Source organism: Hyla sarda, chromosome 1 (assembly GCF_029499605.1).
Source record: "Hyla sarda isolate aHylSar1 chromosome 1, aHylSar1.hap1, whole genome shotgun sequence".
NCBI classification, from domain to species: Eukaryota; Metazoa; Chordata; class Amphibia; order Anura; family Hylidae; genus Hyla; species Hyla sarda.
In genome coordinates this window covers 445800120-445815174 of record NC_079189.1, presented here as the reverse complement: position 1 = coordinate 445815174, position 15055 = coordinate 445800120, and the positions used below count along the sequence as shown (strand labels likewise).

The window sequence follows — 15055 nt, the reverse complement described above, 5'->3', positions numbered from 1 at the left end:
TACGTTTACAATAAAAGGCTTGTTTATATCTAGAAACAGCGTCACACCAGGGGCTGCATATGGGATGTTAAACAGCAACGCTAGTTTTCCTCTAGAGTAATATGAAAATAATGTTTTGTGTACTTTATGAAAAAAAGCTTAGTAAGTTTAGGCTTACAATTGGAAAACACAACTGTGGCTCCATACACATTAACGTTCTTACCTTTTCATTGTTTTTTTTTGTTACTGTTTTAAAGCGAGAATAGTATATATTTCAGCACTATAAGTCAATGGGATCCAAATCCATCATTACTATCTTAGTTTTGTTAGGAAATCATCACCAGGGGCAAAGCTATAGGCCATGCAGAGGTAGCAGTTGCATCTGACTCCTAGTGCCGGAGGGGCTCAAAGCCCAAGTGCCTACTTACAGATTGTATTTGACTTTACACCAGCAGAGTATATCATTTTCCTGTGGTGCCGTATAAAGAGATCATTGCATGCCTGAAGAAGCTGCGCTTGCGCAGTGAAGCGCGTTGAATGGTTCTCTAGTAAAGTTTTTATAAGGTACCTGGTGGTTCCGTGTCTGAACTCCTGTACAGTGCCAATGTATTCCTGATCACTGCTGAAGCCGTTTGCTGCTCTACACCCACACAGGAAGGCTGCAGTTAGGCTGAACGCTCATCTGCTTCCACGTGCTCACCATTGTTGTGTATGCGGGTACACAACCTGCTTCTGTAAGCCGCTGATCTCCCCCCCCCCCCCCCCCCGTGTCCTTACCTTGTAGCAAGCCTGCACCATGGAACACCTCAGCTTTTTGTTTTTGTATAAAGAGATCTCACGATTATAAATGGTGTATAAAATGAGAGGGGCCCCATTACAGGTTCTGCACTAAAGCACCTCTCATCATGATGCTGCAATTGATTATTTTATTTATTTATTTAGTAATTTGATTAGTTATTTGATCTAGTTTTTTTGCCTGATATGACTTGTATTATTTTTTGTATCTTTCTAGGCAAATATTTCTGGAGACTTACGCGCAATAAGCATTTAGTTTCCCTTCAGCCTGCTCAAATCCATCGATTCTGGAAGGGTTTGCCACTAAACATGGATAGTGTGGATGCAGTTTATGAGAGGACAACAGACCACAAAATTGTCTTCTTTAAAGGTATGTACAGCTCTTTTCAAAGGGTAAAAAGGTAAACATATTATTGTGTGATTCAGAAGTCAGGAGACACCTAAATATCTCTCAAATGCATTAAAAGGGTGGACAGCAAACAACAGTCTGTCCATAGGATAAGTGCTCAGCTATTTCCATCAGCAACATAGACTGTAAATTTGGCAGTAGTGGACAAGTATGATCATAACTCCATTTAAATGGGGGACTCAGGATCTCTGTTCTTATGTTCCGTGGGTGTCCTGGCAATCGAACCCCCAATGATCATCCTTGGAAAGGTGATAAATATTGTTCATGATCCAACAATTTTAGAGGTGGTTTGGGACTTTTAATTGATGGCTTGTCAAAATAACTATTGGTATAACTGGAGTGTAGTAGCCCCTTCACTGTTTATGAGCACAATGCTACATAAGGGTGTCAGGAAACACACACAGCTCTACTACATGCACTACACACAAACACCTCTGCTACATGCATCACACACACAGCTCTGCTACATGCACTACACACAGCTCTGCTACATGCATCACACACAGCTCTGCTACATGCACTACACACACAGCTCTGCTACATGCACTACACAAATACCTCTCTACATGCACTACACACACAGCTCTGCTACATGCATCACACACACACAGCTCTGCTACATGCACTACACACAGCTCTGCTACATGCACAACACACAGCTCTGCTACATGCATCACACACACACAGCTCTCTACAGGCACTCTGAAACCACTGGAGTTCAATACCTGCCCCTTCTTTGGAGTTCAGTACCACAGAATATTCGTCCTGACTCCTCCCCCACATGTGACTGATTACATGGTCACAGGTCAAGGAAGGCCCTTTAGAGCTGCAGCCTCTGCAAAGCTGTTCTCCTTCTGCTCTGTGTCCTTGATACAGGGCTGTCAGGTAGGAGAGCTCCGAGGTCAGCAGAGGGCAGGAGGGGATAAATGTAAGTGTGATTATTCATTACTATATGGATGGATGTGCTGGGTGGGATAGCACATGCCCCCCCCCCCCCCCCCCCCCAACCCTGGACCAGTTGCCCGTTGCAACCAATTAGGTTGCTTCTTTAAAAAAAAAATTTAAAAAAGGCCTTTGTAAATTAAAGCAACAAATAAATTAAGCAGGACTGCTTTAGCGCAGTGATGGTCCAGTACAATATTATCCTGACCGAGCCCCCCTATCTTCCCTATGATTTTAAAAAGGAATTCTTCTCCCCTGCTAGTGGCAATGCCCTGCAGTCTGTGAATGATAAACTATTAAGCAGAATCCTATAACATATGTAGACTGACAAGCAGTAGTACTTGGCTCCTCTTTCCCTGTAGGAGGCTGCAGAGTATTCTGCAGTCAGAATATTGGAGCAAGGAATTATTTTCTTCATTAGGTTTTCTGCTCACATTGCATCAAGAAAAAGGAAAAAATAGTGGAGCAATACTGAATACTCCGACTGTCTCCACACATCATGGTTTATTTCAGTTTTACCATCATTTTTTCAAAATTGCAGGAAAGAGCTGCAAGTTTTTTGAGCCTCAGTTTTAGAAACATTGCAGCAAAACCAAGGATAATGGCCTGATGGATGCAGTCTTAGGCCATGTTTACATGGTGTAATTTCCCAGCGGAATCCAGAGGAAGATTTCATCTCGGAAATGTAGTTGCAGCAGAGTCCTATTGTTTTCAATGGGATTCTATTGTACCATGCACATTTGGCATCCCGATACCGGCTTCCACAGAAAGAATTGACATGGCAATTCCTTCTGTGGAATCCTTGGAGATGACACATTTCTGGACTGTCCTAGCATCATGTTCTACCAGCATCCGCTGTTTGCGGAATGTCCACCAGAAATTTTCCAGGTGGACATTCTGCAAAAAGTCATCTATGTGAACATGGCCTTAGTGTATGCTAGGAACTTCCTACGTTACCCTGGACCTGTGCAAGTACCATTTGGGGTATGCTGACCACAATAATTTATGCTACATAGAACCTAGATTAACAAAAATCCAAGGCCACAGCACAAAATGACGGAAGACTCCATTTCTTTATATGAAGAGCTGTGATTTATTGGTTCCCCGCATGCAATGTTTTGGCTAAATGTGAGCCTTTTTCAAACAACGTCTACCATCATTTTGTGCTGTGGCCTTGGACACTTGTTTGTATTGGGACACTGGAGTGGCCCACCAGTTGACCACGGGCATGGTGGATTGGTCCAGTGCTGTCTTCTACTCTTCTACTCTAGAACCTATATTAGCTACAAATATGGGACTAGGACAGTTGGAAGGCATCAATAGAACACAAAGAAAAGATCTGATATATTTCCCTGCTGACATCTAGTGTTGCCGCCCAAATATCTTAGTCCTGTTCTTGAAGTTTAAAGTGCTGTAAAACACCTCTGCAAACACATGAAACTTACATAAAATGTACAATGATGTATCATATACACTGCATGTTAAAGACTATATACATAATGTGGCTGCTTGGGCAATAAAAGTTGGGCCATACACAGATGGGTAGTAAAATGGCCAGAAGAGGTGGGCAAGATGCTGTTGTATGATCACTGAAATATATACCCTTCTGTGGCAGACACATATACCCGTCTGTGTGAAGTAAACAGTGATATGTTCATAATCTTTTATATCTGTGTCTTTGGGTAAATCCTCCAATTATGCCAATTTCCTGACTCCTCTCCTGACCTCTTTTAGGAGATCGATACTGGGTTTTCAAAGATAATAATGTGGAAGAAGGATACCCCCGACCTATTACAGACTTTGGATTGCCCTTGGGGGGTGTGGATGCTGCCTTCCCTTGGTCCCACAATGATAAGACATATTTCTTTAAAGACACACTCTTCTGGTGTTACAATGAGCGGGAGCATAGAATGGATGATGGCTTCCCTATGCAGACTGCCCTCTGGAAAGGGATTCCTGCTACTCTGGATGATGCAATGGGATGGTCAGATGGTGAGTAAAAGCATTTATTTTAACACCAATCAATGAGAAATGACATAGACACATAAAATAAGCAGATAAGGTAGATGAGCAGATAAGGCCCCTTTCACACTATAAAGTTGTTCTGTTAAAAGATCCGTTATAAACGTCCGTTAGAAAAGCCTTAAAAACGGATGTTAAACGTACGTTACAAAATCTCATTCAAGTCTATGGGGTTTTTTATTATCCATTAGGAACCGTTATAGCCCGTCGTGAATAAAGGACGTTATTTGTGATGAAAGAAAAAACGGCACATGCACAAATTTTTCTTCCGTCACAAAAAACGGGTAAATTAACGGCCGTTATTTTTAACATTGAAGTCTATGGCTGACGGATGAGCCTTTATGTCATCTGTTTGCACCTGGTTTATAATATCCGTTATTACTTCTTAGCATGCTCAGAAGAGGTGACATCAGCAGACTCCTGCAGTGCTGAGGGACTACTACTACTACTCCCATCATGGAACAGACTTGTTTCCATGGTGGGAGTAGTAATTCCCTGGCTGCGAGAGTCTGCCAGTGGCTGGGGAGGCTACGTTATTGTTTGTACTACTACCCCCATCATGGAACAGACTCTTTTCCATGATTGGGGTTGTAATACAGGGGCTAAGGAATTGATAGCACAGGGTCTCACTTCTGAGACCCCAGACGATCAGAAGTTATTAAGCAGGGGAGCGAGCAGCATGGACCGCAACCCTGCGATGTATCCTGTGTTTTTACTTTCATTTTGAAATCCCCCGCAGGGAGCCCTGAATGGCCAGTACCGAGGAGCCATTCATGGCTCCCAGTGGGGTTTTTTAAAATTAACATTGTGAGTGGCAGCGGGGGCCATATGTATATTAAAAGCGATGTGGAGGGCAAGATATATAGCACTGCAGGGGGGGGGCGACAAATAGCCTATATATCTAGCCCCCCAGCGCATTTATAATATGCCCCCGCAGTGCAATAATAAAGATATGATCCCTCCCCCAGCGCATTTGTAAAGATATATCTACTAGCGTGCCGGCGCATTTATAATGTGATCCCCGCCAGCGCATTTATAATGTGACCCCCGCAGGTGCATTTATAATGTGCCCCCCCCCCCCCCAGCATATTTCTCATATTATGCCCCTGCAGCGCTATGTATGAAAAGTATATCTATCAGCATCATCGGCCCGGCCAGCTGCTGATAGAAATACTTTTCATACACAGCACTGCGGTGGCATAATATGAGAAATGCGCTGTGGGGGGCACATTATAAATGCGTCGGCGGGGGGCACACTATAAATGCGCCTGCGGGGGTACATTATAAATGTGCCGGTGGGGGGTACTTTATAAATGCGCCGGCAGGTGGTACATTATAAATGCGCTGGCGGGGGGCACATTATAAATGCGCTGGCGGGGGGCATGTTATGATGCGCCGGTGGGGGGCATATTATAATGCGCTGGCGGGGGTATATATTTATAAATGCGCTAGCAGGGGGTATATATTTATAAATGCACCGGCGGGGGTCATATCTTTATTAATGCACTGCGGGGGGGGGGCATATTATAAATGCGCTGGGGGGCTAGATATATAGGCTATATGTCTGCCTCCGTGCAGTGCTATATATCTTGCCCCTACCCCACAGCGCTTTTAATATACATATGGCCCCCACTGCCGCTCACAATGTTCATTTTAAAAAAAACTGTGGAGAGCCTTGAATGGCTCTTCAGTACCGGCCATTCAGGGCTCCCCGAGGGGGATATAAAAATGAAAGTAAAAACACACGATACATCGGAGGGGAGTGGAGCATGCCGCCCACTCCCCTGCTTAATAAATTCTGATCGTATGGCATCACAGAAGTGAAACCCAGTGCGATCAATCCCTGTACTACAACCCCCATTATGGAACAGAGTCTGACAAACACTAATGTAGCCTCCCCAGCCACCGGCAGACTCCCACAGCCAGGGAATTACTACTCCCATCATGGAAACAAGTCTGTTCCATGATGGGAGTAGTAGTAGTCCCGGCTGTGGGAGTCTGTAGGCAGAGGTGTAAAACGGCTGTACATGAAGGATGTTTTATAACAGGTCTTAACAGATGAATGTGCTTGTTATTTTGATGGACATTATTCAGCTGTTAGCGCCTGTTATTTCATCTGTTATTATACATCCGTTTTACACAGAAAACAGATGTTTAATAACGGATTAATACTCATAGTGTGAAAGGAGCCTTAGAACCATTTGGCCCATCTAGTCTGCAGTATTCTAAATATTATTAATAGTCCCGGAAAAAAGGGCAGTAAAAATGGTAAATAATTTGCAACAATTCTGACAACTTTGTTTGTATAGAAAAACGGATGTGTTTTCATGGAAACAAAGATGACCGAAATTACACTGTGTACACACCGCCTAACATGTTCTCATGCAGCAGATCTTTTAAAATCAGTGTTTATGCCAGTGCCCCAAGCTGAGGACAGTGCGCTAACCCTGATCATGATGTTCAAGCGCTCAGTAGCGCTCGATATTCATGAGCAGCTGCTCCCCTTGCCCATTAATTGACAACTGTCTGTTTATACTGTGTAGAGGAAAAAGCTGTCAATCAGCAATGGATGGGCAGCGATGGGAACCGTGCCCAGGGCACAGGACATATAGGCTGCTTTTATAAGATCTACTACGTGAGAACATGCAAGTGATACATCAGAGAACCCATAGTCTGCCACTAGTTTATGCTGCCCTCAAGACAACATAAATTGTTATAGATTCCTCTTAAAGTCTTTTAATGGCAACTCTGTGTGGCCAGTTACTCTGAAGAAGTTAAATAGATTTTGCTATTTAATAGATTGTATTGCGGCAACCCAAAGGGAACACATGCTTGCTCAGCAGCAGGGAAAGTATCTGTGGTCAGTGTTGGACTGAAGCACCTAAGGCCCGCCAGAGCAAATCATTCTTTAAGTCCACTCCTTAGCCTGCCTACCTTATTCCACATGACAGCATTACAAAAAGAAAGAAAGACATATATATATATATATATATATATATATATATATATATATACACAAAAAGAAGAAAGGGAATATATATATATATATATATATAATTTTTTTTTTCAAAGACAACATAGCTGTAAGACTATTTTCTATGTATGATATACTAAAGTATACTATATGTAAACATTGTATATAAATATACTACAAAATGATAATACATTCCAAGGGACAAATAGTATCACAACACATTTTGCCATCATACTGTTATTGACTAAATTCAGTATATATTATCGATATAAACTAGACGAATAACACAGCCAGCCCATGACCACCACATAGTAACTGAAGACACCAGGATACTGTTGCCAAATAATATTATAATGCCCACCATACTATTACTAAATAAAAACCACTATACACAGACCGATCTAACCTCTGTACATTGACCATTTAGTGGTATATATCAGTATTATGCAGACTTCTCCTGGCCACCTCTTGTCTTTGCAGATTCTGCCAGACTAACATTTTAGGCTCCTTACTCCAGCACCATCCCCACACACCTCTATATAAACTTCCTCTGTATTGCCCTACACAGTAACAGTGTCCACTTTGTGCCCCATGCAGTAGTTAAACCCCCTGTGGCCCCCATAAAGTAATTAAAGCGCAACTGTCATGGATATTGTACCCCCAGACTAATAACTAATAACATAGTTTTATCATGCGGTCAGCAACAGACGGATAGGCGTGGCTGGGGATCGTAATGCCCCACCTCCGCCTATCCCCTGTAAGTGAGTGCTGGGACCACTGTGTGATTGACACACAGGTCCCCACCCCCGATGTTCATGATGTGCAGTCCGGCGTGACTCCACTGAGCGTATACATATTATGTCCACCTTTATGCCCGTACTCCGCTTCTTTCTTCTCCTGGTGCTGGAGACTGCTTCTGCTTTCACTAGAGGCAGAGAGAGAGTGCTCACTCCCATTGTCTGCCACCAGCTCAGTGTGCCTGTGCAGTGCTAGAGGCAGGGAGCGAGCTCTTTGCCTTTAGTGAAAGCAGAAGCAGCACGTCTCCGGCACCAGGAGAAGAAAGAAGAGGAGTATGGGCACTGTATTTCATATATCATAAAGGTGCACATAATATGTAAAGGCAAGGTGGAGTCACGCCGGACCGCACATCATGGACATCGGGGGGGGGGGGGGGGGGACCTGTGTGTCAATCACACAGCAGTCATAGTGCTCACTTACAGGGGATAGGCGTGGCGGAGGTGGGGTATTACGATCCCCAGCCACGCCTATCCGTCTGTTGCTGACTGCACGATAAAACTATTTTCCTGCTGATAAAGAGTGATAAACAGCAGCCAAAAGTATAGCTGCATTACACGTATCATCATCTATACTATCATGTTATTAGTCTGGGGGGTACAATATCCATGACAGTTGTGCTTTAAGCCACTCTGTAACCCAAAAAGTAGTAAGGCCCCCACACTTCACCCCTATATAGTAGTAAGGCCCCATATAGGATCAGACCACACATATTGTATTAAGGCTACATATAGTACACTGCTCAAAAAATTTAAGGGAGCACTAAGATAACACATCCTAGATCTGAATGAATGAACTAATCGTATGAAATACTTTCAACTTTACATAGTTGAATGTGCTGACAACAAAATCACACAAAAATTATCAATGGAAATCAAATTTATCAACCCATGGAGGTCTGGATATGGATTCACATTCAAAATCAAAGTGGAAAACCACACTACAGGCTGATCCAACTTCGATGTAATCTCCTTAAAACAAGTCAAAATGAGGCTCAGTAGTGTGTGTGGCCTCCCTGTGCCCGTATGACCTCCCTACAATGCCTGAGCATGTTCCAACTCCTGGACAGTCTGTGGTGAAATGTAGCGTTGGTGGATGGAGCGAGATATGATGTCCCAGATGTGCTTAATCGGATTCATGTCTGGGGAACGGGGGGGGGCCTGTCCATACCATCAATGCCTTCCTCATGCAGGAACTGCTGTAACACTCCAGCCACATGAGGTCTAGCATTGTCTTGCATTAGGAGGAACCCAGGGCCAACCACACCAGCATATAGTCTCACAAGGGGTCTGAGGATCTCATCTCGGTACCTAATGGCAGTCACATGGAGGGCTGTGCGGCCCCCCCAAAGAAATGCCACCCCACACCATTACTAACCCACTGCCAAACCAGTCATGCCGGAGGATGTTGCAGGCAGGAGAACATTCTCCATGGCGTCTCCATAATCTGTCAGGTCTGTCACATGTTCTCCGTGTGAACCTGCTTTCATCGGTGAAGAGCACAGGGCACCAGTGGCGAATTTGCCAATCTTGGTGTTCTCTAGCAAATGCCAAATGTCCTGCATGGTGTTGGGCTGTAAGCAAAACCCCCACCTGTGGACATCGGGCCCTCATACCACCCTCATGAAGTCTGTTTCTGACTATTTTTAGTGGACACATGCACATTTGTGGTCTGCTGGAGGTCATTTTGCAGGGCTCTGGCAGTGTTCCTCCTGCTCCTCCTTTCACAAAGGCGAAGGTAGCGGTCCTGCTGCTGGGTTGTTGCCCTTCTTCGGCCTCCTCCACGTCTCCTGATGTCATGGCCTGTCTCCTGGTAGCGGCTCCATGCTCTGGACACTACGCTGACAGACACAGCAAACCTTCTTGCCAAACCTCACATTGATGTGCCATCCTGGATGAGCTGCACTACCTGAGCCACTTGTTTGGGTTGTAGACTCCGTCTCATGCTACCACTAGAGTGAAAGCACCGCCAGCATTCAAAAGTGACCAAAACATCAGCCAGGAAGCATAGGAACTGAAAAGTGGTCTGTGGTCACCACCTGCAGAACCACTCCTTTATTTGGGGTAACTTGCTAATTGCCTATAATTTCCACCTGCTGTCTGTTCCATTTGCACAGCAGCATGTGAAATTGATTGCCAACCAGTGTTGCTTCCTGAGTGGACAGTATCATTTCACAGAAGTGTGACTGACTTGGAGTTACATTGTGTTGTTAAAGTGTTTCCTTTATTTTTTTGAGTAGTGTAGTTGGCCCACCTGATATAGAAGTTAGGCTCCTCATAAGTAGTTAGATCCCCCATATAGTAGTTAGGCCCCTCTTCAGTAAAATGCCTCCTCATATAGTTCTAAGGTCCCTCATATAAAAGTTAGCCCCACCCTCTATATAATAGTTAGGTCCCTAATATAGTATAATGTATTCCCATCCTTGTGCATAGGACAGTCAGTAAGCTGCAAGAAGCCGACGGAAGAGGTTAAAGAAAGTAGTCTAGAGGCAGATGAGGGTGTCAGTGGAGATGTTAAAATCACTCATGATGAGTGTAAGTAATTCAGTGAATAGGAAGTGAGGAAGCTACGAAACAAAATGATCAAGAAACTTTGGAGGTGAGCTAGTGGGGGCAATAGATGCCTGCCATTGAGTGAAAATGTGCGAAAGAGTCTAAGGGTGTGGACCTTAAAAGTGGGGACTGAGGGTAATGAAGGAATGGCCTGGAAAGTGCACTGTGTGGAAAGAAGGACACAAACTACTCCACCATGTCTGTTGTCAGATCTTGGAGTTTGGGAAAAGTGCGGACCACCATAAATCAGAGCAGACTGGGAAACAGTCTCAGATGTTTGTAGCCATGTTTCTGTGTGAGCATCATTGATATTTAGTGATGAACAGGTCATGAATGTTGTTGAGTTTTCAGGAAGACACAGTTAAAGGAGATAAGTGGGATCGGAGAAGGCATGCAAAACATTTTGACCAAGTTTAGACGGTTTTTGTAGGAGGCAGGTAATGATGAAAAATTATTAGGTGAAGGTGGGAAATGGTTAGGAGAGATATTCCTAGCAGCTAAGAGTTGGAGGGTAAAGAGGGAAAGCAGATGGATTAGTGACTTGAAGGAGCAACTTTTGGGCTGATGTGGATGGCATCCACTGGGGGATGTGCGGGGGTAGGTATGAAGACAGAAAGCTAATATATATGCAAAGACTGTGAACATGTTTGTTTGAAGAAGAATAAACATTGGTTCATGTGTATTGTATGAGTTCCCTTCTGTTGCCTTCTGGTTCAATTCTGGTATAATTCACAAAGAAGAGGTCTCCAGAGACCTAATGCTAAGGTTAGGCCACTAGATTGATACAAAAGTGCAGTCAGGTGTGAAGATGGGAGGAGAACCATAAAAGTTGGGGAATCAGGTTTAGAAAAAATAAAAATGTTGGGTTAAAGCACGGAATGGATGTAGATAAAGACAGTGCCCAGAGATGGGAGAGGATGAGACCAGTTGTACTTCAGCATTTGAAGACATGCCTATAAATAGATGGTTAGTTGGCAGTTGTGAAGGTAAAGTATGTTTCTGAGTATACTGTATATTTATATTCAAAGATGTACTTCCATAAAACTTTCCTATTGAATATGGCTGCACAATGATAATCTGCCATTATAAATTATCCTGATTTAAATCTCTAAGCAATCTTTTTAAACATAAGATGCTTGACATTATGTACGTCACTAGGATAAGCGGTACAAGGCATATACAAACTCAATTTTGTTAGTTCTATCCTTGTAATTTTCACTAATGTTCTGTTGAAGTACATTTTGCATTGCCCGCTGACATGATTTGATAAAGCTCCCTATTGTAATTGAAATTGCTAGTTTTTATAATGCAAGTGTGTGACTCTTGATATTGAACTATGTTGATGTGATGAGTGAGCAGATTTAGAACCCATAACCATAATATAAATGATAAAGAAACATTAAAGCAATGTAAGTATGTGTTTAAAGTATACATGGCTATAACTGAACAGCTGATTACACGCCTGCCATGTGATAGAACAAATATAGATAATAACCTTGTTTTTCTTCTCAGGTGCAACATATTTTTTCAAAGGTAAAGAGTACTGGAAAGTCCTAGACAATAGGATGGAGGCAGAGCAAGGATACCCACAATCTACAGCACGGGACTGGCTAGTATGCAGTGATATGCAGTCAGATGGACCAAGTTCAGAAAGCGGTCGGACTGGTGCCCATTCCAGCCAGGGTCAACAACATGAGAGCAGGTCCGAGAATGGTTACGAGGTCTGTTCTTGTACATCCTCAGCAGAGTCCTTCTGTACCAGCATATCTACAAACATTTCATTAGTCCTGGTACACCTCTTCACAGCAGCCTTGATCTCATTCTTATGATGCGCCTATCTAATGGATTCTACCATTACTTAAAAGGACTTGGGGGGGTGACCAACCATTGGTACCCTCACAGTGCTATGCCGTACTAAAGGCCAAACATTCCGAGAAGCTTGGAAGTAAATGATACCAAATTCTCCATGAGAAATGAACTTTTTAAGATAATGTTCTGTAAAGTGGTGCTCAGATTATTGAAAAGTATAGAACATAAAATAACACCGGAAAAGCTGGGCAGTGTGGGAAGGAGCTGCTTTTGGTGTCTCACTAAAAGAAATCGTTCCATGTGAAAACTCTACATTTTCACATAGCTGTCTACATATAAGTTCTACACCTTCTGCCAAAGTCTGTAAGAAGTCAGTGCAGATATCTGTAGTAACTGACTGAAGGAAAGAGCAAAGCTGGTGTCGCTTACATTATGTCCTTGCATCAATTAAGGGAAACTATCATCCAAATATACATATATATCTATTTTTAATATGTTATTTAAAAAAAAAGATGTCATTAAAGATGTAATATTTTGTTTTTAGCCACTAATGTTAACTTTTACTGTAGGGTAGTGTCATCTTCATTGCCTGCAAGCATCACAGCTGCTATTGCTGAATACATTTGTTTGCTGAACAAGAGCTCGACGTCTATCACAATAGCAACAGTGGCATCTGCAGTCTGTATGAATGTATCACAATCCTTCACATTAAATATTTACCACTGTCTCCATAATGTTTGATGATATGTCACTGAGCAGTAACATTAAGACATGTAGGGTCATCTGGAGACTCATAGTTCCCCTCCCCCCTTTAAGTTTGTCACAAGTGTGCGGGAGGCACTGTCACGTCTTACTGTTTTGTTAGCAGGCCTTCTGAACAGACCCAGTAACTGAGCACTGCCACAAATGAATTCTGTAATTCTGCTTCTTTGATTTTCTGTCAAGCAGTTGTACAATAAAGAGGCACATCTTGTTTACACCATAAATGATACAATCATTGGATTATGTTTCCACTACAACTGAAGGATGGAAATATTTGTGCAGAGGCCCAATAGACAGGTTATGTTACTCCCAAGCAGTAAACAGCCAGATGCTCCTTTTACTAGGTGAATTAATTTCCTTGTTAAGATGCCATTCCAGTCCCTCTGCTTCCTCGCAACTCACATAACTTCATATATAGAGATCCATAGAGAAAGATACCGTATTTTTTTGCCGTATAAGATGCACTTTTTCTTCCCCAAAACTGGGGGGGGGGGGAAGTTGGTGCGTCTTATACGGCAAATACCTAACCTATCATGGCGGTCCCTGCGGCCATCAACGGCCGGGACCCGCGGCTAATACAGGACATCACCGATCGCGGTGATGCCCTGTATAAACCCTTCAGACGCTGCGATCAAAGCTGAAAGCGAAAATAACACTAACCCGGCTGTTCAGGCGGGCTGTTCGGGACCACCGCGGTGAAATCGTGGTGTCCCAAACAGCTTACAGGACACCTGAGGGACCTTACCTGCCTTCTCAGTGTCTTTTCCATGCCGGGATCCCCTGCATGGCCGGCGCTCTCCTTCGTCGTCATCACGTCATCGCGCACGCCGTCCCGTCATCCAATAGGAGCGGCGTGCGTAGCGACGTGATGGCGGCGACGGAGAGCGAGTATACCGGGCAGCAGAGACGTTCCGGAGCGACCGGGACACCCCGGGGATGTGGCAACAGCGATGGAGGTCAACATCCAGGGCAGCGGTGACGAGCGGTGACGGGTCCGGAGCGGTGGGGACGCGTGAGTACTACCTCCTATACCAGTGGTCTTCAACCTGCGGACCTCCAAATGTTGCAAAACTACAACTCCCAGCATGCCCGGACAGCCAACGGCTGTCCGGGAATGCTGGGAGTTGTAGTTTTGCAACATCTGAAGGTCCGCAGATTGAAGATCACTGTCCTATACTTTACATTGTATTTGGTTCAGAATCTTTATTTTCTAGATTTTTATCCTATAAAATTAGGTGCGTCTTATATGCCGGAGCATCTTATATGATGAAAAATACGGTAGTTCCTATGAGCAAAGTATTAGGTGAAGAATGAGGACTGTCATAGGGGTTAGCAGCAAGACAAGAATTACACCACAGCAGGGGGGGAAAAGCTGCCTGGTAAGAGTCGACAGTAATCTCTTCTAACTTCTCCATATACATGTTGGGAAAGGAAGAGGTAAGCTGAAGCCAGACAGCTCTAGTGGTAACCCCCGCAATCTGGGGACCCCCACGATCAGACATCTCCTATTGTTTGGATAGGGGATAAAATGTCTAGGGGCATAGTACCCCTTAAACTATAGCATCGGCAGGCAGGAAAAGGAATGCAATCATTTTGTGAATGGTAGGGGTCCAAGATGATAAGTGTTTGATTGCAGAGAGTCCGACCTCCCCGCAATCTCCAGAACAGGACCCCAGCTCATGCTCCATTCATTTCTACATAAGTGATGAAGATGCACAAGTCCAGTACTCGTACACTAAGAGCCTGGACCCTATTCTGCAGATTGAGGGGGTTCCCAGCAGTCGGACCCCCCAGCAATCAGATACTTATACTGTGGATGGCCTACTTTTTCAATAACTGTCAGCTGAATGTTCATTCTTTCTTTCCCAACTTTCTCATACACGTGAAGTACTAGGTGCTCCACTGTAACTTTCTGCTGGTTCACAGTACTCCAACAATTGGCTTTCTTTCTCAACAAAATGATTTAAAAAAGCTGAATTTGGCACTTTTGTATTTCTGCCTAAAGGCTAGGTTCAG

The 15055-nt window shown here is 43.7% G+C and overlaps 1 protein-coding gene across 2 annotated transcripts in view; it reads left to right on the top strand.

Annotated features, from left to right (window-relative positions):
* The window catches only part of MMP17 (matrix metallopeptidase 17), a 214868-nt gene extending 201603 nt beyond the window's left edge, over window positions 1–13265 (top strand). For both annotated transcript variants that reach the window (XM_056533185.1, XM_056533186.1), the window contains exons 8-10: window positions 992–1144; window positions 3860–4117; window positions 11981–13265. In XM_056533185.1, coding sequence (XP_056389160.1) covers window positions 992–1144; window positions 3860–4117; window positions 11981–12297 — 728 coding nt within the window. In that variant the 3' untranslated portion in view covers window positions 12298–13265. The remainder of the gene's footprint in view (window positions 1–991; window positions 1145–3859; window positions 4118–11980) is intronic.
* Window positions 13266–15055: the final 1790 nt, after the last annotated feature.